General features: G+C 37.1%; 1 protein-coding gene across 7 annotated transcripts in view; it reads right to left on the bottom strand.

Moving 5' to 3' along the window:
- ZNF280D (zinc finger protein 280D) overlaps positions 1 to 21,744 on the bottom strand; it is a 46,633-nt gene that overhangs the window by 17,417 nt on the left and 7,472 nt on the right. For 6 of the 7 annotated variants that reach the window (XR_005703020.2, XM_040077467.2, XM_040077462.2 and 3 more), the window contains exons 3-13: positions 20,582 to 20,647; positions 20,106 to 20,476; positions 16,601 to 16,718; positions 9,472 to 9,581; positions 7,612 to 7,841; positions 5,432 to 5,589; positions 4,875 to 4,975; positions 4,634 to 4,780; positions 3,960 to 4,094; positions 2,242 to 2,486; positions 1,038 to 1,178 (exon numbers count right to left, since the gene is read on the bottom strand). Coding sequence is in view for 6 of the 7 variants with exons in the window: in XM_040077467.2 (XP_039933401.1) it covers positions 1,038 to 1,178; positions 2,242 to 2,486; positions 3,960 to 4,094; positions 4,634 to 4,780; positions 4,875 to 4,975; positions 5,432 to 5,589; positions 7,612 to 7,841; positions 9,472 to 9,581; positions 16,601 to 16,718; positions 20,106 to 20,476; positions 20,582 to 20,647 (1,822 nt within the window). In the remaining variant the exon portion in view is untranslated. The remainder of the gene's footprint in view (positions 1 to 1,037; positions 1,179 to 2,241; positions 2,487 to 3,959; positions 4,095 to 4,633; positions 4,781 to 4,874; positions 4,976 to 5,431; positions 5,590 to 7,611; positions 7,842 to 9,471; positions 9,582 to 16,600; positions 16,719 to 20,105; positions 20,477 to 20,581; positions 20,648 to 21,744) is intronic. The other variant, XM_040077466.2, reaches the window with a different exon arrangement.

Raw genomic sequence — 21,744 nt, 5'->3', positions numbered from 1 at the left:
TAGTGCATCAAGGGGACAAAAGACTGGCGATTTTATTGCATGGATGAATTTGACCTGCCATCCAGACCACTGGCAACAACAGGAACAATTTACCTTAAATCCCTCTTTCCCCTTCTAGAGTAAATTTTTTCTTCTACAGCTGGAATTAAGCACATTATTCTATTTTTTTTTAAGCATGCAAACAATAGATTACACACATAAAAGCACATAAATTTTTTCAGCCTAAGACTTCCATGAGCATTGAAATTGGTATGATTAGGTCAATGTATATAAAGTACATCTAAAAATTTAGGTCACTCATTCCAGAATTCTAGTGTTCACAAATGCCAAGGCATTTTCCATGTACATGAATTCAGAGAGAAAACCACATTCACTATTTTCCACAATACACTTGGCTTCTTCAGCACACAGAATTAACAAGTAGGCTTTTAAAAATTTGTTTTACTGTCACTGCTAGGTGATCTGTATCAAATTTTTGCAGAGTATAACTCTATGGCTCTGAAAACAAATGCATTTGTTTTCTTAACAGGCTTTTTTACAGCCTTCATCACTAATAGCCTACGCTGCCCCACAACTGGCGACAAAATGAGATGTTATTTCTATGGATGACCATAAGTAGTGTAAGGAAAAGTATCCACTAGGGTTTGCTATTTGAGACATCCTTTAAAACAGAGCACAGACTCCACTAGCAATAGCTGTGGCCTGTATGCATTCAGCATTTGTAAAATCTGATGGGCCGTTCAATCTGAAACCCAGAGAACATGCAATAATTGGTCATTATTTGCCAAGTCAGGCTGAAGTGATTATGGAAGATCCCATGGAAACTTTGAAGCAAAGGTGTAATACTGCCTGAACCACTGGATTTTTAAAGCAAAACAAGAACATGGAGTTGAAGCCTTCATTAAAAAGCAAAAAATCCAACCGTACACATTTCCCTGTCAGTCTGAGGACCCAGCTCAAAATTCACCTAACAAACACTTCACACCTTACATGAACTTATATTTACTAAACCAGTAAAAATTTTGAAGCGTTCTTACTTCACCATGTGATTCACGTAGGCTTTGCTACAGCTGGTGTTGTATCTGCATAAACTACAGTGGACGTAAGCAGGAAAGTGACTTGCAAAATCTTTTATTTCTGAGAAACATTCAATGCATTTGTGAGCTCCCACACGATACCTAACAGCGACATGAAAATGTTATCAGTTAACAGCAACACTTTCAGAAGAGAACTATTTCAAACTTTTTGCTTTAAGTAGGTAGCAAGCTTGCCTATATTACAGAAAAAATGAGGAAATTAAAAATACATCAGCTAAATACCTATAAGTTACACTAGCAGAAATGAAGAAAACTTTGCTTTTACTTGAACTACAATTTCATTATGATCCTAATAAGAAAGTGAAAGTTAACGTAAGCATCTGTTACTGGCCACTCCTGGAAACAAAAGATAATGCAGTGGATGAGGAACTCCAACTTCAGCTGCTGTTGTCTCTATGCACTTGAGAAGTATTTCCAATAATTTCCATCCATCACAACGCACAGAAAAAGCCTTTGGCTTTTCGGTCACCCCAATATTACCCACATGCTTTGAAACATCTACAAAGCAAGAATATAATCCTGCTCTCCCCCAGTTTTGCTGACTGTTTTTGGATCTCTCCCAGAGCTACAAACTGAGGAAGTCAGAAACTGGAGGGGTGACATCTTTCACATTTGACAAAGAAAAATGCTAACCCATCATATCCAATGAAATTACACTTCAGTGTAATAAACAGTCCATAAAACACCCATGAAAATAGTAACATAAGGACAGCAAACACAATAAATTCTGCAGATAAGGACAGCATTCTCCCAGTAGCTTGCTTTTACTTTCTTGATTTTTCTTGATTTGCTGCCAAAAATGCAGCATCTCCTAGGATAGGATTTAATCTTTTAACTAACGGGTTCAAACAAACAATGAAGGGATGAGAAAAGCAGAGAAAATTTCTAGATACAGCACAGAGAAGTTTCAAGAACACTTGTTCTTCCACCACAAAGTAGTCTGCCACCACCAAAATCAGTGAATGAATATTCGGTATTACAACCACGATTACATTATGTGGAAAGTTTACGCATCTGCTTTCTTGGCAAACCTGAGGTGCCAGATCTTCTGTATTACAGCATTAAAGTTACCAAAAGACCATTAAACGATCAGTTATTTATATTCAAATTGTAATTAAAGACAATTTTAATGCTAGTATTTTACCTTAGATTATGAAATGATATATTTGTAGGTTCTTTTTTTTTTCTGCTGTTTGTCCATGCATTTTGTTTCTTTGATGTAGATTGTTTTGATTTTCCTCTTGACTTACTTGTATTAGATTTGTTATGATTTTTAGTGGCTGCATTTTTAGCTTTAGGTGATAACTGAAATGTGGAACTGCTTGTACTAACAGAAGATGTAGCTGATGATCCTGACTGATGAGATCCCAAAGACGCTCGAATAGTCACCTACAAGTATGAAATAAAAGATTATTCTGTTTAGATTTAAGATCTGCAAGTTCCCACTTCTATTTGTCTCAAAGTTTAAGCCACTTTACAGCACATAGCATTGAAGAATACTAAATACTGTAAATACTGTTGGACTAGAGTTAACCTCTAATAGCCAACTGGATGCTTAAAAAGTTTGTTTTGGTCAAAATGGTTAATCATGACAAAACACACTGTTTTCTTTCCAGAGCTGCAACTGGCAAGAAAAAAAATGCAGCAGAAGTGTCAGGCCAATCAGCCCTACTACGAAGAATATTAAACCATCCCAGCAAGTGCCTGGATTTTGCGAAAAAAGTCCTTGCTGCCTCATGATGAGCCAGCCTACTCCTTTCAGATATGTCTCCCCATCTGAGAACTCCAAGGGTAATTCTGGTTTCTGACCTCTTATCTGGTATTCTCAAGCTCCTTTGGCATGCTCTCAAACTGTGATTTTGACTCACAACATGACTCCTAATTATATTTCTTGCCCATACTCCTAAGTTTCAAAGCACCTCGTCTTCTAAATCTGGTTCCAGGTTTTTCAGTACCATCATTTGCATCCTGCCACGGCCTACTAACATGAACTTTAACATAATCTAAGCTTTTATTAGGTCATGAAGACCCTGACATCTTTAAAAAATTAGGGTATCATCGCAGAGTAAAGAACTGGTGCTTTACATTCCTTCTGCCGAGCATGACGATCAACAGCAATTGAAATAATTTTCCCTTTCTGACTATACAGCAAATGAACTGTGACAAGCTGATCAAAATGTTAACTTTTCTTCTTCCTTGCAACTGAAAGGACATACATTTTAACACTACTAAAAAACTGTTGGAAAAAGTTCCAAAATCTACAAGAAAATCCTAGTCTAAGTAGCTCCTTCTTGAGAAATGGAAGAATGACTTAAAGACAGCCTAAGTGTCTGAGGGGACTGAAGTTTTCCTCAGATACCTTCAAATGCTGAACCTAAAGAAGACCTGGTGAACCCAGTTTTAATCATATATATTCTATGGAGAAGTATGTCCTGCATTTTTATATAGTTTTTTGCCACCACCTTCCCTAAGTTGAAAATTTTACACAAGAAATGATGCAGAAGCAGCTCCCAGAACAAGAAAGCATAAATGGGAAGGGGCAAATTAACCATCTGCTCAAGAAAAGAACTTTGGCTGGACTACTGGCATGTTTGTAGGTGTATGGAACAATGGGGCAGAAAGCAAAACCACATATCAGCAGGAAGAAACTATAAATTCTGCCTGGTAGTTCTTCAAACAGGAAGATTTTTAGAGTTCTAAAGGAGAGGGAAAAAAACCCCAAAACAGAACACAAAGACCAATACAACCCCAACACTTTGTTCTGGAAAAGAAAGGAGAAAAGCACTTCTTTCTACTCTACTCTTTTCTCTACCGAGACTTTTTTTCCCTTTGTCCCCCAAGTTTTCCTGCATGAACACTCACCTTTGTTCCAGGAGGCAAGCCTTCTAATTGCTTGGGTTTCCTAAATGTTCGGTGATGCTGAGTCTTGTGATCCATTTTTTCTTTGCATGTTAAAAATTGCAGTCTGCATTTAGCGCAACGGTATATTCCCTTTTTCTTTTAAAGACAAATTACAATCTATAGTAAGCATGGATGGCATGACAAAACTCTAGCCCTAGCTTGTCTCAAGCAATGCCCATGCAGTTCCTAATAAACCAACTAAACAAACTCCTAATACTATACAAAGACAAGATTCTCTGTAGGAATTAGATACTTGAAAATGCAAGGTAGTATGGTTACTAAGAGGAGGAGGAATCAGATTCCCAGTTACAAGACACTTCATTATCTTTCTCTTTATTTGAACTAGTGGAAGGTTTGCTAGTAACCTCAAGAAAAGCAGAATCAAATCACTACAATGTAATGAAGAAACCAAATAGCAAGAAGGTTTTTCCAAGGATATTGAGAGATTAGTTTAAAACAGGGAGCTGGTATCACACAAAACCAAGACAGTCTAACAATTCCCTTGAAGACTTCTGAAATTCTTCTATTGCATTCTTATAATCTATTCTTACCCATTAACAACCATACCAATCAGAGGGAGATTCTTCATGTGTTTAGCATCTTTCTAGCATTAAAGCTTGAAAAGACCTGCTTACCTGATGCTTCATGTAATGATGCATATATGGTGCTCCAATTTTAATAACTTTGAGGCAAAACGGGCATAGCAAATGCTTTGTGTTTTCATGAACTGTTCTAAAATGTGTTTCTACATCTGAAAAAGCCGAGGATCTGTAGCTGCACACCTAAAATAAGAAGTTTGATTTTGTTGCTACAAGTTTACTGACAGTGAAGACAGGGGAGTGGTGTAATCTAAATACAGAAGTCACTCTGAGATACCTGGCAAACATACGGCATTTCACCTGGCTTATGATTGTCCTTCATATGTTGCAAAAGAACTTGCTCTGTCTCAAATGATAATTCACAGATTTTACAAATCGCTAGAAAAAGTGGAAAATAAGAAAAATGTAAAAATTTGATAGGGATCATATGTACATAAATGATAATACACATATATATATGAAATGTATATATCACTAAAGGTAAAGGAATCTAATGATTATTCTGCTCTTTAGAAGGAATTCCCTGTACAGTTTCAGAAAGCCAGGAAGGGAAGGACCTTAAACATAACGTCTTAAAGTAAAGCTTTCAAATAAAAATAAATAAACAAAAAATGCAAGCAAAAAACCTCAAAGCTTTTTAAAATACTTTTTTGCACGCATATTGCTCTCAAAAGAAAAAAATAAGTGCTCTGTTCCTATATTAAATCTCAATATTATTGTTATTCAAGTACAATAGCTTTATTCTGAAATTACAATCCAGGAAATAGAAGTTGGGAAATTTCTAAAAATTTTTGCTTAGGGAAAAAAAGCTCAGTGTGATAAGATCCAACTCACTGGACGACTCGTAAAGCGTGTGTGTACTCTCGATGTGGCACTGCAGCTGGAAGGGCGTGGGGAACTGCCGGTAACAGTGCTGGCAGGTGGTGTGGCTTTCCCAGCTCTCATTGCTTTGCTTCTCAAGCTCCAAGTGATGCTTCATGTGGTTCATAAACCTTTAAATTATCGTGAATAGGGGAAAACACTACATTTTAACATTCCCTAAACATATCACATGCAAGATGTACAGAATTCTTTAAAAATTTTACTCTATAAGGACTTCTCAATTAAAAAAAAAATTAAGTAATAAGTGTTTGCTAAAAAACAGGCAACAAACAAAGAAAGACTAGAAATCTTGACTTTAATGAACACACACAAAGTCTAAAACATGTTCTAAGACTAAATCTATCATTTCTCATGTTTGCTTAGACAAAATTCTTGTCTTGAAATATAGGGAACTAAGACAAGAACACATCAACTGTTCACACTCTATTCACCACCAGCAATCTCAAAGCCCCATTCTGAAACATGTGTAACTTTAGCTCTGCTGAAAACTATTAAGTAGCAAGAATGTATCTGCAATTTGGACACGACAGCTTTACGTGCAACCACAGCGGGAGTTCCTGGAACGTTCTGTGTCTAACGCATTTAGGCTGACGTTGAATTAAGGACAGTTATCAAACACGCCACCGTGCAGCCAACATCAAAAGAGTGGGACAAACTGGTACGGTCCTACTTTAAATTACCAGCTTTTCCTCTTTAATCTGTCTACCTGTCTGAAGCAGGAACTTATTCTGCCTGAGAAGTCCAAGCAGCCATGACATCAGCAGGTCACTGCTGAAGCAGCACAGGGACAGGTTCGCTGCAAACCCACCCCAGGTCCAACTTCCAAAATTCCTGTTTTGAATGTACTTTATTTCAGTACAGCCAGAGGAACTATTGTAAGTCACACTCACAATAGGAATGCAGACCTTGGAACTGGAAAAAAACAAATGAGCAAGAAGAATAGTCTCTTGCTATCATTGCAGTTGCTTCAAAACCAGAAAAATCCAACTTAGTCTATCCATTTTTCTAAGCAGACAAAAGAAACTGACACTATTACTGCATAACGTCTTTACAGAAAACACAGAAAATTATTGCAATGGTATGTCCAACCACAGAACTTGTAAAGGAAGCAGGAGATTGCCATGATGAATCACTTTTTGCTTTTCTGAATTTCAGTCAAAAAACTTATACCTGAATTAGGAAGGTAAGATGTATTTATTTTTTCCACTATATATAAAGGTGCAAAATACACCTTGGAATAAAAATTCTTAAATTATAGAACTATGAAATAAAGCTACAAGGTTACAGTCAAAATTAATATAGTTAAAGTCAACGCCACAGAAATTAAAAACAAACAAACAAACAAAAAGGGCTCTTACATTCTTAATGACTTGCTGCGGAACACATAGGCACCATAGCACCAATTGCTCATAATATAATGCTGAGTAGAAAATAGTGCCTATTTAATGATTAATAGCAAATGTCATTGTTTTAATTACAGAAAACTTGGGTTTTTTTCAATAATATGTGTCTAATGTTAGTATAAGCCTGCTCATTTTAACTTGCAGACTGTGCCCTTTGAAACAATAGTCCATTTTTCAATTTTACATTTTGCTACTTCAGCTTCCCTTGAAGAGTGCATGTAAAAAAGTTCAGTGACCTTAACTTCCAAAGGAACGATGACACAAACTTGTCTACCTACTAAAACAGCTTACTGGAGTTTTATCAGCATTTGGAAGTAAAATTACTCCAACAAAATAACAGATGTTACATAAATGAACTACTGACTATTAGTCATTGTGTGTCCCTAAAGGGAATTAACACTCACATCTCCCAATATCGCCATCAATCCAGATGGCAAATTGTAAAATCCTTTGTGTTGACCTTTCTAACCCCAAAGTCCTACAACTGCTCTTATCAAAACTCTATGTTTATGTTAGACACCAGTAAAATTCATACTCTAACCTGCAAAAGGTTTCAAGTTATGGCCATACATGCAAATTAAAAATTAATTCCATTTTCTGTTTAGTCACCCAACATTACTAGTTTTCAGTACAAAAGGAACGCTCCCCCAGAGACATGAAATTTTAATACATGAGATTACTATGGACTGTAAGTGATTAACAAATAATTAAGGAAATTAGTTCAAATACCTTATGTTATTTTTAAGAACTTTGAGACAACTGATGCATTTAAATGTCGTATGGGTCTTCTGCTCCTGTTGCACCTGCTGGAGATCACCTTCATCTTTCCCATAATAAAAGTCATTAACTAACATAATCAGTTTTCCTTTTTCAGATTCAGTGGTCTTGCTTGTTGTGCTCAAACACTCTGTGTTTCCCATTCCTGGGAAAAAGTTATTCACCATATCTGGACAACAATACTGGATGCAAAGAGGGAGAAGAGATGACACAGAGAGAAACAAAGGTATCAGTCTCACCAAACAGCATCAATGAGAACAGCATTTTAAAAACTGAAGGACTAACGAGAGTTAGATGCAAAGCTTAATTCTCTGACACAATGATCTTAGTCATACTCAATTTTGAACAGTGACTTATCCTTCACTAGTGTTTCAGTAATAAAACATTATATATTCTGAAACTGAAGATGAAGATTCTCCTAGGTTCATGTAAGGTAAATTTAATCAAGAAAACAATACTAGTGTTCCTTACTCTTGCAAAAAATTTCTATTTCATTTACATTTAATAAAAAGAAAGAAAAAAAGCAGTTTTCATGCAAGTATTTTTCTGACAAGCTCAAGTTTATTGAGAACTTAATGGGAAGTTTTATCCTTTTTTTTCTGAGGGAAGGATCTATGTTGAAAGTTTCAATAGTTCTTTTCAGCATTACTAAAAAACTCAGAATTCTGAGTCACATAATAGACATTGTTCAAGCCTCTTTATGTTGAAGTATACACAAAGATTGCTTAGCCCAAGAGCCATCTCGTGGAACTTATCACTTGAAAAGTACAATGTATTTCATAAAGAAGATGCTATGAAGTTTCCAACAAAATTAGAATGTTTTGGAAGACAAATTTTTCTCCTGCCGAATTATGGTTCTTACTATGCAGGACTATTTTCCATAAGCCTACTAGTAAGGAGAAATTTCCTGCTGTGGAATTGTAACTCAGTATCCTAAGTAAACACACTTCTTCAATGGCTCCTTCATTCATTTGATGTACTCAGTGCAAAAGCTATTCTGTACAAATAATGATTAGAAAAAGATGAAACCCTTGGGTTTTTTTTCCACTGCTATCTGTATTTCCTAATTATGTTTCAGAGCTGAAGAGGACAGCAATTACTGTTTAGGGTACTGTAACCCTGTAAATCAGAACCATCTGTGAGAACAGTAACTCATGTCCTCTCAAATTTGTGTTACACAGTAGCTGATACTGCTTTTTGTTTTGGATATTCACATTGTATACAGACTGCAAAGCCATTTCTCTGTCCCTAAAACAAAATACATATGCCTGAGAAGTGTGAGGATCTGTGCCATATGATAAACATTTTCCAGGAAACAATGTTTCCAGAAACAGTAGTAAGTAGTTTCACAATCAGATGAAGCGATGCTCCGTTTCTGTGAGTTCTGTTTACCAGAGTGTTTAAGTATGAATTACAAATTAAATTCTTCCTCACAGCTTAAAACCCTTTTTTATCTATTAAGTACCAAGTATTTTTATCTTGCTGTACCAAGTGATACATCAAGACAAAACAGTAAGTTTACATTGTCATCTTTGTGTCAGCTGCAATCTTACACAGATGTGGGTCACCTGGCTGCCTATTCTCAGAGACACTTACCTCCAGGACATTGGAAACATAAGGCAAAAAGTACCAAGATTTAGAGCTCCCCTGCTCCTGTCTCACTCTCCATGACTGCAAGACTTTGAGCTTTTGGCTCCGGTTGATAGCAGACAGAAGCCAAACTAGCTTCCTATCAAACCATGGCACTCTTCCACAACTAAAGAGAAGCTCACAAATTTAGTTCTAATGCTTACCATCTCCAAAATATTTTACCTTCATATGATTTTTCAGAGGATCCATAAGATTGAAATGTATATTACATTTTGGACAAGCCCGTGGAAAAGGTCCTCCATTTTTAATGGTGCTGGATGCAGCATTTGTCCCTGTAGAATTTAAATCATAAAAAGACTTAATTCACAAGCAGAATATTCTATTTAGTAGCAGTAGTAGCATTCTAGCAAAATATGCTATTTCAAATGAAAATTATTACCATCAATGAAGCTGTAGTAACCATAAGCAAGGATTTACAAGCATCTTTTAACTACTGTTCCTTTTCCCCAAACTGACTTGGAGTTTGTTCTGTTTGATACAGACTGATAAACAGATTTTACAAAATCTTATCAACAAAAAAAGAAAAAACATGTGAGGAGATGAAGGCAGCATGACAGGGAGAAAGCATTCCTTCTGTTCACTACCAGACCACCCCATCCTGGATAGGATGGATTTTTGATGTTTTTGTCTCACAGACTTTTCAAACAAACAAACACATAAAGCCTGTTTTCTGTCATGACCTGATCATCATCACAACAGGGTTCAGATATCTGGTTTTGGAAAGGAATTCCACCATTTGGTTCTTAAAGATGAGGCTATTTCTCTCTGGAGATTTGCTGCAATCTAGGCTTATTCATATGCATTATTTCTGTTAAGCAAAGGTGTCTTTGGAGAATCTAGAGAATAAATCCTCTAAATTAATAATTACTGCCAGTAATTAAAGGAAATAATGCTTCTCTTATCAACATAAATGACTAATACCTCTTGAGCAAAAGAGACATTAAAGCTTTGCATTAGTTTAAACTTTAATGAAAAAACCCAAGCTTTAAGTTTTCTCCAAACTGTCAAAAAACCTCAGGGCAAGAGCTACTTTTCTAGATGAAATTCTCCTGCATTCTCAAGTCATTCACAGATCTGGAGGACCCCATACTAAGTAGTTTAGAAGTTAAGCACAGGAAACAACATCTCAACAGCAGAGTCAACTGTTCCCTGCCAGGACCATGAAAAGATGCAATAAAAACAATAACATAAATACTAGGGAATGAGTAAGTGCATGACTTAAGAGATGACCATGCGATTGTGTTATTCATTTTTTATACAAAAATAGTCCTGCCTAGCCCATAAATAAACAGCCATTTTCCTCAAGATAACAGTTTTGCTAAGAATCACTATTAAGCAGAAAGTCCCTCACGGGAGTGGATGGCCAGGTAAAAGATGCATCACGAAACAGTGCTGCAAGTCTTCACTATTACAGTTCATAAAACATTTTGACACATCACAGCTAAGTGCAAACTGAGTTGAAGAAAACCAGTTCTGCAGCAAAATCTTGTGTTCTGCAGTGCTTCAGTGCTGGATTCTGCGACAGATTAGAAATTGCTATGCCAGCATGGGACAGCTTAGAGACAAACTCAGCAAAATAAGGCTCTTGGTGAAGATGATCTACTTCTTTTTTTACTGAATTTAGCAAGATCCTTCAGTTATCTTTTTTTATTGCAGGCCGAAGCACAATATCTATTTCACTCAAAAGAGGGCGGAGGAGATTTTTTTGCTGCAATGTTCATGTTATAGCCACATCCTTCTGGTTGCTGGAAAGAGCAAACGAGCTCTAAACAAGACATGCAAAAAACCCAAACCTGAAATTATTCCAAACAATCACTTTAACATTACAGGAGAAAGGTTGTCTTGGAAACATCTCAAAGTCAAGAATAAATCCTGGCCTACTGCAATCACTAGAAAGCATCTTTTGGCTCAAGCCAAAAATGCATCCAGCCGTTAATACCCTGAAACAGCCAGACCAGCTCTCTTCTTGCAGGGAAGGAAAAATCTTTCCAATAATATCCTTCATTTGAAATAGACCTTCTCCCCTCCCGCTACTATTTCAAACTGTATCAGAAACACTGCTGGAAAAAAAAAAAAAACGGGGAGGAAACTGCAAAACACACTTTGCAATAATTAGTCAAAGTACACCATCACAAAATAATTTAGGTTGGACCTTTGGAGGTGGTTTTGTGCAACTTCCCACTCCAAGTCTAATCTTGTGCTCAGAGCCACACCTAGTCAACTTCCAAATATCTCCAAGGATGGGGATTCCACAATCTAATTTGTTACTGCCTTGCCTGGCATTGCTAAAATTATTTTTTTCCTTCATCTAATCAGAATTAGTTCATAAATTCAGCTGTCACAGAATTAAGTCAAGAATTCTTTCAATCTTCATTTTCTGGTTGGTTGTATTTTGAAGTTTCAACCCCCTACTCCCTTCTTTGACAGAAAATCTGAACTAAGAGAATGAGGTCAGGGCATTATTTTTATCACCTGTCTTCAAATGACTAATTATTGCTCTACAGAATTCAAACCTACCTATTAAACAATAAAGGTCTAAAATTTGAATAGGTAATAACCTCAGGTACATTAATTCATAAAGGTATATAAATCCTTGCATAGAACAGCTGGTTTTACTTTACAGCATAAGAACAGTTACTAACTTACACTGCCTCAAGAGCATTAAAACCACTGACCAACTGAAACATTACCAGTGTGTTAGCTTTTCCCACGACACAGAGGCAGGACTGCCAGCCAGACCACTCCAACTTCCCACCCTTTGGAGATCCATTTTGGGCCTGTGTAACTGTTAGACAGTTACCTGTCAGTGAAACAACCAAGCTGCTTCTAGCACCAACCTCATGATGCTTGGCCTGTTTTGGAGTTACACTGTTGCCTTCAGAAGGAGCACAAGGTTCAGCTCTTTAAATTACAAAACCTCGGTTTTTTCTATAGTAATTAGAACACATTAGTGATGACTGCAATATGGACTAATACAAGATTTTTAAAGATTTTCCTAAACTAATATGCCATACTGAGGTTAAGAAAACAATATCCAACTCAGACTGAAGGCCCAGGCCAGTGAAGCAGGAAAGGGTAAACACAGGAGATACAGACCAACCCCTGAAACCCCAGTAAATCATAGCACGGCTGCCTGAATTCATCTGGCCTACTTTTCACATCTTGACCTGCTCTAGCCTGAGACAAGGTGAGTTCAGAGTAATAAAGTTAAGCTAAGCAGCTGCTTTCTGCAATGCCCGCTGTTTGGAACAAACTCTGCGCTTCTGATGGAAAACACCTCTCCTCTTTTTCTGGCTCTGTATGAAGGGTGTTTTGAGTTTGTTGTATAACTCTGTAAACTCCTGTTTACATGAAAAATGAAAAAAGTGTTGTAAAGTCTACTGAACCGGTACACACATCTATCTGCCCTCTTCTGCTGAAAGAATATTACACATCCTTATGGTTTGCAGTATTTCTTCCGAAGAAAATCACTAAAAATAAACACCCCCCAAAAAACCAAAACAAACAAAACAACAAAAACCCTACAAAAACCTAGCAAAAAATCCCCCCCCAAACCACAGAAAAATAATAATAATAATTAAAAAAAAATATATATCCACAAAAAAACCCACAAAACCCCCCAAAATACCCCACAACAAACAAATCCCAAGAACTTTGAAATTGGGAGGTTCGGTGGCTGATTAACATGCCCATAAACACTCAGCTCCACCTTGTCAGAAACCCATGTCTCTGTCACTGTGAGATTACCCCCTGATGATATGAACTCAATACAGAGATCAGTCCTCAAGTAGATGTGAAAGACACAGCTATAAACCAAGAAGTCTGAAGCACCAGCACAGGTCTTGTAAACCTCTCACAATGACAGACTACAAATAGTCTTAAGACTATAATAAAATACGTCAAAGGCTTCAGTTCTGCCCCCTCTGCAATGGCATAGGCTCCAATGATTTCTCAGGGTGTAACAAGAGGTTCAACAAGAGATACCTCATGTCACAACAGATTATTCAATCTCCTGAGAAGAAACAAAACAGCCCTCTGGCACCCATAGTTGTGTTTACTCAGTGGGAACTATCCAAACCTAGCAAACCGTCTGGAGAATCTCCCCATCCAATGCACACAGGCAGACTCCCAGCAGGGAATGCTGATGAACATCTTGAAGAATTTGCCACACTGTGCCTCAGGAATGGGAAAACATAATTCACTTGATATACAGATACCTAAACATCCTAACATTCTCCTTTGTAGTACACCTTTCCTTCTTTTTGACATAAATATTAGGCTCAAGTGTCTCACTCTATGCATTGTTTGCCAAAGGTTCATTCGTTCACACAATGATCAGGTTATTAATTAGATGCTACCGCTTCCCAGGGGGTTTTAATTTACTTACACTTACCATGTTAGGTATATGAGCTGCTTACATTAACAGATGTCCTGCCCAGCAAAGGCTTCCATAGAGCTGGTATGACCCTAGCATTCCTCTCTATCACTGAGGCTATCTGAGCATCTAACCACCAACCTAGAGCAGGAACTGCTGCTGCTGTATTAAACCATGTGTAGCTGTGAACGAGGGCCAGGGAAAGACTCAAGGCATGACTGAGCTCACAAGGATCTTTAGTGAAGTCCTTTACTTGACTGCAGAAAACCCAATCTGGAAACAAGGACTATTTTCATGTGTTAAAAAACTCTTTATAATTCCAATTTTAAAAGCTTAACATATCTGTGATAAAAATTTTGAAGACTTTTATATATTTATAAAGGTGAGTGGTCTTAAGACTATACAACTTTGATCAGTAAATTTGTTTTCAGAAGAAGTATAATAATACTAAGAGAATACACACAGGTTTGTGTTTTAGTTGTATTGTTTGCTCACATTAAATTAGGCCTATTTTGAAAACTAATCACACCAGCTCTAAAATATTAAATAATATCTTGCTGGTATAAATCAGATGACACCTCTTATCATGAAAGTGTCTCTCTCAGCTGGAGTGTGGGCACAAGAATTCCTTGAATCACCCACGTTCCAAGCTAGTTTGTCCAATTCTCTACGCAGCAGGTCACAGGGACTCCAAGTACTCAGGAGAGCAGCAGTGAACTCCAAGCACTCAGGGAAAAGCAGTAGCCAAACAATTCTTGTTTAGTCACTTTGTGCCAGTAGTGAACACTTCTGTAGCTATTACCCAGGTGTTGGCTATGCTCATACACACAATATTCCTGAGCACCACATCCATGATGGCAAGGAAGGAGCAAAGTATACTGGCTGCAGCACCATCCTGCTGACAGGTTTCTGAACACACAACACCACTGTAAAAACCTTAATGCTGCTCTGTGCATCTGTGCTGGCTGGGCCTGATTTTATAAATGATGGAAAAAGACACCAGCAATAGTAACCTAGAATAAAAGCACCAAATCTACTGTGATAACAGAATAGGCACATGAAAGCCAAATTGCTTCAGACCTCGTAGTGCACTGTCCTACACCAACACCTCCCATTAACCTGGAGCAATGGATTCATGGATGCAGTCTGGCCAGCTCCACACCACAGGTCGTTCCGTCACAGCAATTTCTCAATCCTCCTAGTGGGTGAAGTCTGTGGGAGAATTCTCACAATATTCTCAGCAGGTTACATTTTATATACATCTGACCTGCATGGAGCAGTTACCAATGCCATTTGCCCGAACACCACTACTGTTTAGCAGCCTAAGAAGGTGCTTGGTCAGTGTCCATGAGCAACCTGCCATTTCCCTGCTTCCACCTCGGAAATAAATATTTATGCTATACTGAGCTAAAAAATGTCTTTCATGATCCACATGCATGTTATATTGTCCTGCAGAGTATCAAAGGCCAGTTCCCAAAAGGATTCTGTTTTTAAATACCATATTCCAGAATGTCATGTGCTTACAATGCTGTATATGAGTTAAGGAAGCATCGCACCAACTCAGGCAGGTAGGCTTTGGCATGCATGAACATGAATTTAAGCTCACTACATGGCCTCACCAAGCAAGCAAAACCACAAAGTACACAGATACTTCCTTGCAGCAAATTGAAATATATCTTACATTTGCCTTCTGCATCAAAAACATTCATGTTTCAACCCACAATAATAAAACTTATTTTAAATTTCAAATCCTATTGCCATCTTACAGAAATAAACATAGACTAAGTATGGCATATTTAAAATGCTTTGAATTGCAATCATCAGTGCTTTTAAGCATTTCATTTTTTCTCAGAGAGAGACTAATACAAGTAATTTTCAAGTAAGCAAGTCTCCAAAGTTAAAAAAACCAAACCCACAAACAATTAAACTTTAATACCTGTCCTATGGAGAACAACGACTGGAATACTGAACAATTTGCAAAAAACAAACCATTTCCTTACTTGACAAAAACCTATTTAACCCAAGACAAGAATGAAACCAACAGAATGGCTGTACACAAGCAAAACACACTGCTAACCCCTCACTGATACATTTCTGCAGTGAATACTTAAACTAAAAATGCAGAACCAGAAGTCATTGTCACCCATAACTTATAGACAGACTAATGGGGTTCTGGTCAGTTATTACAGAAGTACAATCCTTCAAAAAAGAGGAGGAAAGTCCCAAGTTATTATAGCCTTCTTAAAACTGAATACCCTACACGTTTCAAATCTGCTTTATCTGCTGTGATACACACACACACACACACAAGGTGCTTTTTGGCTTCTTTGTAGGTAGATTAAATATTTACTACTGAAAAGCTAGTTGAAAAAATAAAAAAAAAAAGGGTTTTGTTGTGGAATCACATACTCTCTCCCTTCTCCTCCTTTTCAGGAACGATCCTTTTGATCCCATCTATTCCAACTCCTGCATAAAACAGTCAGACAACCCAGATCACCATCACAGGGAATCCATCCAGCAGACTCAGTCCTTCAGGTACTGTTCACAGCCCCTTTTGCTAACAGCCTTTTCCTATTCCCATTGGCCAGAGAGTGATGAGTACACTGAAAACAAACCTTTACCTGGCAATAAAGACATAGTGGATCTGGCAATGCTTTTTCCCATCTAAATGAGCATTATAAGAAGACATCAGTCGATTTTATAGTCAGTCTAATGTACTGAAAAGCAACATCTGACAACACAAGACTCCAAAGTTTATTTCATTAAACATTATACAGTTTTATGTACAGGGGAAGAAAAAAGCAGCTATACTATAGTCTAGAAATCCTATTTAAAGTTATAACCCAAATATCTGCACTAGAGTTAAACGACATTAGTTTGTTTCTTTCTCTTATCAACTACTACAGTTATACCCACCTGTTACGTTCACTGCTGGCCCAGTCTGGTACGGTGGAACTCCCGAGTTCTGTCTCACACCAAACAGTATACCAGATGTATTATCTGGTGCATCTGGTGGAGAATCCATATTATAATCCTAATAAGATATTTTCAAGAGGGAAAAGAAATGTGTGGTTTAATATTTTTTTTTTACTTGCAGGCTTCAAAAGGTTTATTTAAAAAAACATATGATTGCTTAAAAGTAGTCAGAAGTACTCAGCTTAAAATCAAGTTCATTATAATCTCGCCCAAAATAGCTTCTTTTGACATTTTAATAAGGTTGCAATTCTCATCAGTGCCTGTTAGTTTTTATAGCTGTGTATTCAGAATAGTAAAAACAATCCTAAGACTGACCTGGGAAAGATCATTTAATGAAACATCACTAACCTGTTTGAACTGCTAATTGTAAATGCTTTTGCTCAACAGTAACAACACAAGAAACAGACTGACTGACTTGGGAAGTCAGTGAATCAAGTATGTGATTTGAAAGGGGTATTTCAATGATAAAACTGGAATACCAAACATTGACAAGAGGCAAATTATAGAACTGTTGAGAAATTCAGGATATGTGTTTCAGCCCACTAGGAGATAAAAAGCAACCAGTTCCTGCAGGAAAAAAATCTTTTGACATCCTGATATTAAAAAAGATTGCACTGTATTTAGAATGCAAAGGCACTCTGAAGGATGGTCAGCTAAAAGGGGGTCCTGTCAGTGTCTAGTTATATCCCACGGTGATCCTCACAACACGGTACTTTCAAAGGTTATTTTCAACACCTGGAAGCTCAATATCCAAAGGTCAAACACTTCCCAGAAAAAAACTTATTTGAAGCTTTTGCCACATAGGATGAATCAAGTTGGGACAAAACAGAGCGTGTGTGAACAAAAATGTCACAGAAAGCCCAAGGCAGAAAATCATCATTATAAAACAGCAGTCTGCAGTGAAATAAACACTGGATGGGGAGTGGCTGAGGAATCCGAAAACCCTAAGGAGCTCTTGAATGAAGAAAATTCAAACTATGGATGTGAGCCATAACACAGGTAGTACACATACAATAGTAACAGCAAATGATATCATGTGGCAGGAGTGATTAAAAATCACAGAACTTTGCCCAAGACATTAAATTATAGTACCTCTCTAAAAAAAGGCACACCAGACAAGCTTCTTCCTCCATAAAAAGTGTAACATCATCAAGTGGTAATAACAACATAAACAAGAAAGCATTCCAGGTAATGCTGAAACTGGAAATATAGTTCTGAATCTAAAAAAGCTGAAGAGTTGGAAGATTCACCATATCTTAAGCAAAGAAAAAAAATGCAAACAGAAAACTCTTCTTAAAGGTACTCCAGAATTTCTTAAATCCAAGAAACAGGATGTTACATTTAAGACAGCTTAAAAAAATTAAGGTGTCATGGAAACCCATGAACAAAATGTCAATACTGTAAAGAAACTATAACTTCAACAAACAGTGGAAGCTTTAAGAGACCACAGAATCTGCACTGGATATCCCAGATAAGGATGCATTACTTTCTAAAACATGTCAGTCTAACCTGGAATAGACAGAACTGATTGATACACAGTTAGAGACTCTTTTCCATGTCCTATTTTAGGACTTCTGCAACTTCTTCAAATAGCTGTTTCTCTACTCTGCCATGGAAAAACAACCTGCAGATTTTGACAAAATAACACTAAAATTACTTAACTAAAGCCTCATCTGTAACAAACTCAATATATGAGAAAGGAGTCTCACAAAAAGAAGCGCACTTTGCATGCTTTCTTGAAAGGAAATCACTGTCTTGATGAGTTTCATCCAGATTACGTACACTCCATGGAAAAATTCAGCTTTCCTAGCTTTGCTTATGGAGGTTCTGCCATATAAACAGTGTAGAAGCCCCTACCAGCTTTGCCTTTTAAAACAAAAACATGAGAATGTGTGTGTGAGAGAAGGAGAGGGCTTTCTTTTGCAGTAAAGATTCTGTAGGACATACTAGCATACCTTTAGAGGATTTAGTAAAGCACATTATGTCATCACTAAACTTTATCAAAAACTTCAGACTTGAAATATATGTATACATCGTATAAAGCAGCAAACCTTTCTGTATTAATCTGTCCTGCTTCATGAAGCAATATTTAAGATGACTAGAGAAGCAACCTAAATATACTACTGCTATCAGGACTTTTAATTATATAATTTCTTAGGCCTTCTTAACAGTGACAGACTAATTTAGCTAACCCGCTTCAGACACACCCACAATTTCTCTCTGCATACTATCAATCAACTGCTGAAGACTCAAAAGTGGAAAGTTTTTTCCTACTGAATTTGCCAAAGATTCAGCTAGCCAGTTGATAGGCAATGATTACATTGCTTTGTTTTAATTCTGTTTTTCTTAAAATACAGCCTCTCATCAGCAACTATTTAGCCACAAGTCTTAAGAAAAACACCCAGTTCCATGTTCTAACGGCCTAATTAACTCTGTTCATTCAGACTGATTGCCCTGCTCAGCAAATGCAGAACCCATTTTAGGCTGTGTGATTTTTATTTACACCAAAAGACTAACAACTCAGGTATGTGCATTTGCATGGACAATGGAGATGGTGCATACTTGTCAGGTTTCATTTTAACCTGACAATAGTAGCTAATATTATAAGTACATGGTCTGAACAGTTTCAGCGTAGGTACTGCATCATAGTTTACCTCATCCAAATATGGAATTTTACTCCTCATTCTTTCTCTCTCACATACGTCCAACAGATAAAGCATTAAAACAGCTTCTAACTCAACTCCCTCATGACAACATTTTGGGGTTCTGTGGCAACCCAGGAAGTTCTACGACACATGACCTACATGCACAATTTCCCTCAGGCTTTACAAGCAAAACAATTATGTTGCCAAATTGCTTCACCTGCTGATCGTGCAACTTTTGGTTGCTTAAACCTCTTTAGCATACTATTGTTTTATGATGCTTGCATTCATGTGCCACATGAATGAAAAAGCAAAACTCACTAAGGAACTACTACTACAGCGTTCTCTTAAGAATCAAAAATCCCAAGGCAAGATACTGTAAAAAGCAAGCAGAAAACCCACAAAGTTGCTTTACACGCTAAATGCAAGCTACTTAAAAATGAAATTAATTTATCAATGCAGAAGATTCATCTCTGAGCAAAGAAATCTGCAAAATTTAGAGAATGATTTTGAAACATTTCTCCACAGAACATAAAGAATCTAAATGGTACTAATTTCTCTAGTGTCCAGGATTTTCATTTAATGCCGTTTTACTCTTACTAAAGCTATCATCTTTGAGTCTTTCAAATATATATCTATATTTACCAGTGCAAGGCTATGGTCCTGGAATCTTTACAGCTTACACAATGCTAGTTTATAATCTAGTCCAGATCTTTAAAGCACTAGACTGAGTCAGTATGTTCTTCACTAATTTATTCAAAAGCAATCATACCTCTTAACGTTTTAAATGAATAAAGATTTACCTGATTGATTATTACAGGCTGTGCTGTTGCAGCAGTCTCTGGCCTGATTACAGTTTGAGCCACTACAGGAACTGTGATATTTCTTGATACTGGCTGTGTTGTCACTGGAATGGTTACAGGTCTGCTAACAGGCTGTGCTATTCCAGAACTTGACCCAGGCATCTGCTGTGTTGACAAACATCCAGCACCTGGTTTGTGCAGTGTTAGTGAAGTTCCTGAAACATTCACTGTTACAGCCAACGACTGAATTGGCACCGAGCTGGTCACAGGTCTGGGCACAGTCTGAAAGACTGACGGGACAGGCACGGCACCGGGGCTGGAGGCAGGCGTCACGTAATGCTGACTCTCAGTCTTGAATGCAGCGACCGTACCTGTTGCAAAGGATTCCAAAGTTATTTTTATGTAATTCTGCAGTCAAATGTTTCATAAGTGTTGTGGATTTTTTTGTTAATTACCATATTAGGACAATAAAGTACCTCTACTGGGTGCACCATTCTGTATCCCCCTTCGTGATGAGCTGAGGTTGACTCTGTTCAATATATCTGTCAAAAGTTACATTTATCTTAATTGCAAATAAATTAATAGCTTCATTGCTTTTGAAATTTAAAAGCTTCATTCATATACACTAATTAAGCCAATTAGGATTTGCTATAAATTAAAATATTTCTACATCAAAAACCTGGCAAAACCAAGTGTAATTTTTACAAATTACAACATGTTCTTCCATTCCTCTTTGGTTAAGCAAGTTCACTTAAGAATCTCGATGTTTATTTTCTCGGAGACAGGTTAACACACACATAAGAGCACAAACAACAACAACAAAAAGAGGACATGGCATTACCATTTCAATTTGCTGATGATAGTGCATTCATTCACACCTCTTTCTCACATGTAAATAACTTTTCCCAAATACTAGAACTGCTCTACATTAAAGAAAGCACTTTCTCTAAACCAGTAATGACATAATTTGCTTCTGTATTAGCAAAATACAGCACTTACAAACTGGATTTCAGACTTCATGATATCCATTTTCCAGTGTAAAAGGAAAATCAACAGATCAGCAACCAAAGGATTCGTTTCAGAACTGCATTACAGGAGCACTGATTTTCTTACATAACCTACGTGGTAGTCTGTGCCCAGAGTTCTAGCTCAGCAGGAGCACGTGCAATTTTTTAAATTATGTTTACCCCCTAACTAATGCCACTGATATTCCTCAACCTTTAATGTCTTAGTCTGGGATTTCTGACAATTTCAGAAAGTTTCATTATTCATCAAATCAAAATACTCTTCTACTCCCAGATTTTTAGTTCCATTAGTGGTGCTGACAAGTTGCTCGCTTGGACCTGTGTAAAAACGCACATGAAATTAGATTGATTCTCCAACATCTAACCCACAAGGCTTGAAGTAACTTCTCAAACCACGGTCAAATTACATCAGGTTCTCAAACAATAGATCTCAGAGTATCTACACATTGTGTTTAATAACCTTAAGGCTATTTCCACCAACAATACCTCATTAGCATATACTTTTCCATTTGATAAATATATGTAAAAGCAATAGAGCTCAAAAGATCACATATTTCAACTTGCCACCTGCCTTTACATCACACTAATAAAAAAGCAGCTGCAACCAACAGATT

This window comes from Hirundo rustica, chromosome 13 (genome assembly GCF_015227805.2).
Source record: "Hirundo rustica isolate bHirRus1 chromosome 13, bHirRus1.pri.v3, whole genome shotgun sequence".
In the NCBI taxonomy this organism is placed as follows: Eukaryota; Metazoa; Chordata; class Aves; order Passeriformes; family Hirundinidae; genus Hirundo; species Hirundo rustica.
This window is presented reverse-complemented; position numbering and strand designations above follow the sequence as displayed.